Source organism: Aptenodytes forsteri, unplaced genomic scaffold (assembly GCF_000699145.1).
Source record: "Aptenodytes forsteri isolate BGI_AS27 unplaced genomic scaffold, ASM69914v1 Scaffold16, whole genome shotgun sequence".
Classification (NCBI taxonomy): Eukaryota; Metazoa; Chordata; class Aves; order Sphenisciformes; family Spheniscidae; genus Aptenodytes; species Aptenodytes forsteri.
The window spans coordinates 623,652-627,633 of record NW_008794753.1 but is presented as its reverse complement, the minus strand read 5'-3'; the positions used below and the strand labels follow the sequence as shown (position 1 = coordinate 627,633).

At 68.9% G+C, this 3,982-nt stretch overlaps 2 protein-coding genes across 2 annotated transcripts in view; both read right to left on the bottom strand.

Annotated features, from left to right (window-relative positions):
- TNFRSF25 (TNF receptor superfamily member 25) overlaps nt 1-354 on the bottom strand; it is a 3,715-nt gene extending 3,361 nt beyond the window's left edge. Inside the window, exon 1 of the mRNA XM_019470710.1 lies at nt 325-354. Coding sequence (XP_019326255.1) covers nt 325-354 — 30 coding nt within the window. The remainder of the gene's footprint in view (nt 1-324) is intronic.
- An 839-nt stretch (nt 355-1,193) lies between these two features.
- The window catches only part of PLEKHG5 (pleckstrin homology and RhoGEF domain containing G5), a 13,666-nt gene continuing 10,877 nt past the window's right edge, over nt 1,194-3,982 (bottom strand). The window contains 8 exon segments of the mRNA XM_009274109.2: nt 1,194-1,582; nt 1,701-2,465; nt 2,539-2,669; nt 2,740-2,855; nt 2,926-3,058; nt 3,161-3,280; nt 3,494-3,631; nt 3,715-3,864. Of these exon segments, the coding sequence (XP_009272384.2) occupies nt 1,573-1,582; nt 1,701-2,465; nt 2,539-2,669; nt 2,740-2,855; nt 2,926-3,058; nt 3,161-3,280; nt 3,494-3,631; nt 3,715-3,864 (1,563 nt within the window). The 3' untranslated portion in view covers nt 1,194-1,572.

The window sequence follows — 3,982 nt, the reverse complement described above, 5'->3', positions numbered from 1 at the left end:
CCCCCCCAGCCGGTCCCCATGGCAGTGCCCTGCCTGCAGCCCCATGGCTGAGCCCACAGTTCCCACGGCCGCATCGTGGCCATGCCTACAGTCTTCGTGGCTGTGCCAAGGCTGCAGTTCCCTGTGGCCATGCCGCGCTGCAGGCGCTTCAGCGAGGCAGACCCCAGTCCCAGGTGTTCAGCCAGGGGGGCGAGCATTTTCAGCACACTTAGCACTGGGCTTGCCCCGCTCCCCTCCTCCTCCAGACCCCCCCATGGCCACGGCCCCGGGGCACCCTGCAATTGGTGCCAGGAGGCCGCAGGATGCCGGCACCGCTGCACTCACCCAAGCCGCCCCCAGGCAGCAGCGCTTCATCCTTGTGGCCAGTGCGGCTGGGTCATGCCGGGGCAGCAAGGGGACCAGGGTGGTGGGCACAGTGGGGTGTCAGGGCAGCTCAGCGCCCAGGCAGGGTGCCCCAACACCCCATCACCATTGCCGCCGCTGCCAGCAGCATGCAACGCGTGGTTAGTGAGCACCAGCCCTCCTTACACAGGCTTTTACACCCAACCGCAGCAGGAGGAAATGCTTTTTTGGCAATGAGTCCAGGGGTTATGAAACCACATGACAGGAGCGCTGGGTGCAGGAGGGACCAGCGCCGCCTTGCCACAGGCCGTCTGGCCACCGTCCTCCCTTTCCTGCTGACACGGACCCACCGTGGCCAGGGATGCGGGGGGTACAGGGAGCAGCACTGATGCCCCTCCCCAGGGCTCCATCCCCACCCTGAGCCCCGGGGCACAAAGCTGGAGCCGCCCCCAGCCCCGGCGCGGTTCCCTCAGTCGTGCTGTGTGCCCATCCCAGTGCTGCCCAGTCGTAGGGTGCCACCACGGCCAAAGGAGAGGCGAGGCGGGTGTGAGCGTGCACCAGCTGGGTTTATTGCTCAGCCAGGACGCGGAGCACAGCCCGGCACGGGACAGCAGCCAGCGCTCCCACCGCTGCCACGTCCCCCTTGGCTCCCATGCTCTGGCCCCGGGCGCTGCCGTTCTCTGCCGCCCATCTCACCCCACAGGGCAAACCCTGCCCCAGCCAGACCCTGGGGCCACCACCCGCCCCAGCCCAGCACCGTCCCCTCCTGCCACCAGCCCCAGCCTCCTCCCTGCGCCGCCCGCAGCATTGTACTGCCAGCGCCATGTCCCTCTCAGCACCTTCCTCACTCACCACCGCCAACATCATCATCCCTTCCTCACCCACGGGAGCCGCCCCACAGCCCTCCGCAGGCCCCGCGTCCCCAGGGCCCCCTGCCCGACGCACCATGGGGGGGCTGGGCCCCAACCAACAACCCTCATCTCTGCGGACAAGGGTTCGGCACGAGCCATATGCCATGTCCGTCCCCACTCTGGGGAGAAGCAGGCAGCCCTGTGCTGCCATGCCCAGGGCACGTCCTTGCTGAGGGGACCGGTCTGCATCCCCATCCGTGTCCCCACCAATGCGGCATCCCAGAGCCTGCTCTGCCCAGCCCCGGCGTTACGCTACAGTTAGAAGTGGGAGCAGCTCCTCGGCATGGCCACGCGTCCGTCCTTGCCGCCCCGGCAGCTCTCAGACCTCCCTGCAAGGCACAGACCGGGGAGAGATGCCCTTAGCCCTGGGACCTGGCACCTGGCCGCAGCGAGCATCCAGGAGGGCCGGATCATCCTCCAGGAGCAAGTGGGCAGGAGCGCACTTACGAGGCGGTCAACGTGGAGTTGAGCAGCAGCGTGGTCCGGATCCGGTAGAGCTGCGCCAGTGTCAGCTTGCGGTGCTGAGCCGACTGCGGGTCTGAGAGGGTCCGGCGGGCAGCGGGCGGGGGCTCGCGACTGAGCTCCCCTGGGAGGGACGCTGGGCTCTCCACCGACTCCTCCAGCTCCGAGAGCTCAGAGGTGGAGCTGTCACTGCTGCCAGGGGCAGCTGGGGGGCCGGCGGCTTGGCTAGTCCAGGGGGGGCCGGCACAGAGGTTGGAGAGGCTGCGGCTCTGGCTGAGGGGGGCCAGGGGGCCGGAGGGCAGGAGCTGGGGCAGGCTGGCCTCCGACTTAGACTTAAGCACCCTGGCCGGGCAGGGCAGGAGCTGCACAGGTGTCCGGCGGCGCAGCCGGGGCGAGGGTGGCCGTGGGGCCGAGGGGGGCTCCCGCCCCTCCTCAGCTGCCCCCTCCGGCTGTTGGCTGAAGTCCCGCAATGAGGCAGGCGAGAGCGTGCCGTAGGCGCTGTCGATGGAGGGCCAGCCGCTGGCCAGGGGGGACGTGCCATGGGGCAGGGGTACAGGCAGAGTGCCCGCGGGCAGCTCCCAGGTGGGGGTCTCAGCAGAGGTGGGGTTGTCGGCGGAGGTGCCGGTGCTGACGGAGGATCCATCCGAGGTTGAGCTGAAGGGCCCCGCATCCCAGTCCGGGGAGGAGAGCTCGTCGCTGCCGCCGTCTGCCGCCACCACGGCGAGGGTCTCAGTGGAGCCATCGGAGGGGCTGCAGGGGCAGCAGGGTGAGGAGGGGGCTGCGCCAGGCCAGGGGTGCGCGGGGCCCCCCTCCCACTCCCTACCACTGCTGTGAGTCCGGGCTGGCGCTGCCACGGCGCAGGACGGTGGGCGAACTGGCAGCCGAGGCACTGCTCTCGCCGTCCTCCTCCTCCTCCTCCAGGCGCCGGCGCTGCCGCAGCTGCTGCAGCAGGTTCTGGGGAGAGGGAGGCATCAGAGAGGCATGGGGTACCCACAGGGCACCCGCCCGCCCTCGCGCCCCTCACCTGGGCATTGCGCACCGCCTCGACCCAACTGCGGCACAGCGACTGCCCACTGGCCTGGAAGGTGTAGGCGGCCACGGCACTCCCCAGCTCATTCAGGTAGATGAGGAGGAAGGAGCCTGCGGGCAGGGGCTGTCAGCAGTGTCTGGGGACTCCCCTGTGGCCCCCATCACCCCCGGTGCCACTCACCCGGGTCCCTGAGTTCCCGGCAGACAACCTTGTCCACCAGCAAGGGCTGCCGGACCACCTTGGTGCGCTCAGCCTTCTTGAGGGGCTTGGTGATGAGGAAGAGGTCGGTGAAGAGGAAGCAGTAGACGTCCATCTGGGGGTGAGAGCAGGGCTGTGGGCACTGGCCAGCGTGGCGGGCAGGGGCAGGCAGGCAGGGGCCAGGGCCAAGGCTCCCCCCGTCCCCCGTGGTCCTCACCTTGCTGTCTTTACCTTCCCGCATCCGCAGGCTGCCCTCAAGGAGGAGCTGCCGGGTTTCCTCTGGGGAGGTGCCGGGGATGGGGGCCGTCAGGTCCAGCCGCAGAAACTCCTTCAGCAGCTGCCGGGAGCCCCTGGTGTCACCACCGGGCACAGCATGGGGTGGCATGGGGTAGCATGGCATGGCATGGGGTGGCATAGGGTGGTATGACATGGCATGAGGTAGCATGGCATGGGGTGGCATTGAGCAGCATAGCATGGCATGGCATGGCATGGCATGGGGTGGCAAGACACGGGGTGGCAAGACACAGCAGCTCCGCCATGCCCAGCCTACCTTGTCCGCCTCGTCTGTGCTGCCCTCCACCACCTCATAGGCATCGATGCGATCGAGGATGGCGGCCAGGCGCTGCTGCTCCTGCCGCTGGCGCATCCGCGAGTTGACGTGGTTGATGAAGTGCTCCACAGAGCCAATCTGCAGCCGGGGCGGTGGGTGTGAGGGGCCGGGGGGGACCATCCCACGCTGCACCCCACCACCCTGTGCCCCCGGCCCCTTACCATGGCGGTGATGGCATCACGGGCGCATGGGTCATCCGTCTTCTTCAGCACGGACTTGAGGAGCAGCGGGTACTTGGTGAGGCGCTGGTGGGGCTTCACCAGCATGTCACTCAGCTTCAGGCGGCTGCACTGCTCGTGCTTCTCAGCCCACTGCAGCACGTGGGTGTCAGCCCTGGCACCGGCCCCAGCACCGGCCCCGGCCCCGGCCCCCACCCCCTCCCCTTACCGTCACGTAGGCACGGAAGAGCTCGCTGTCCCGCAGCAGCGG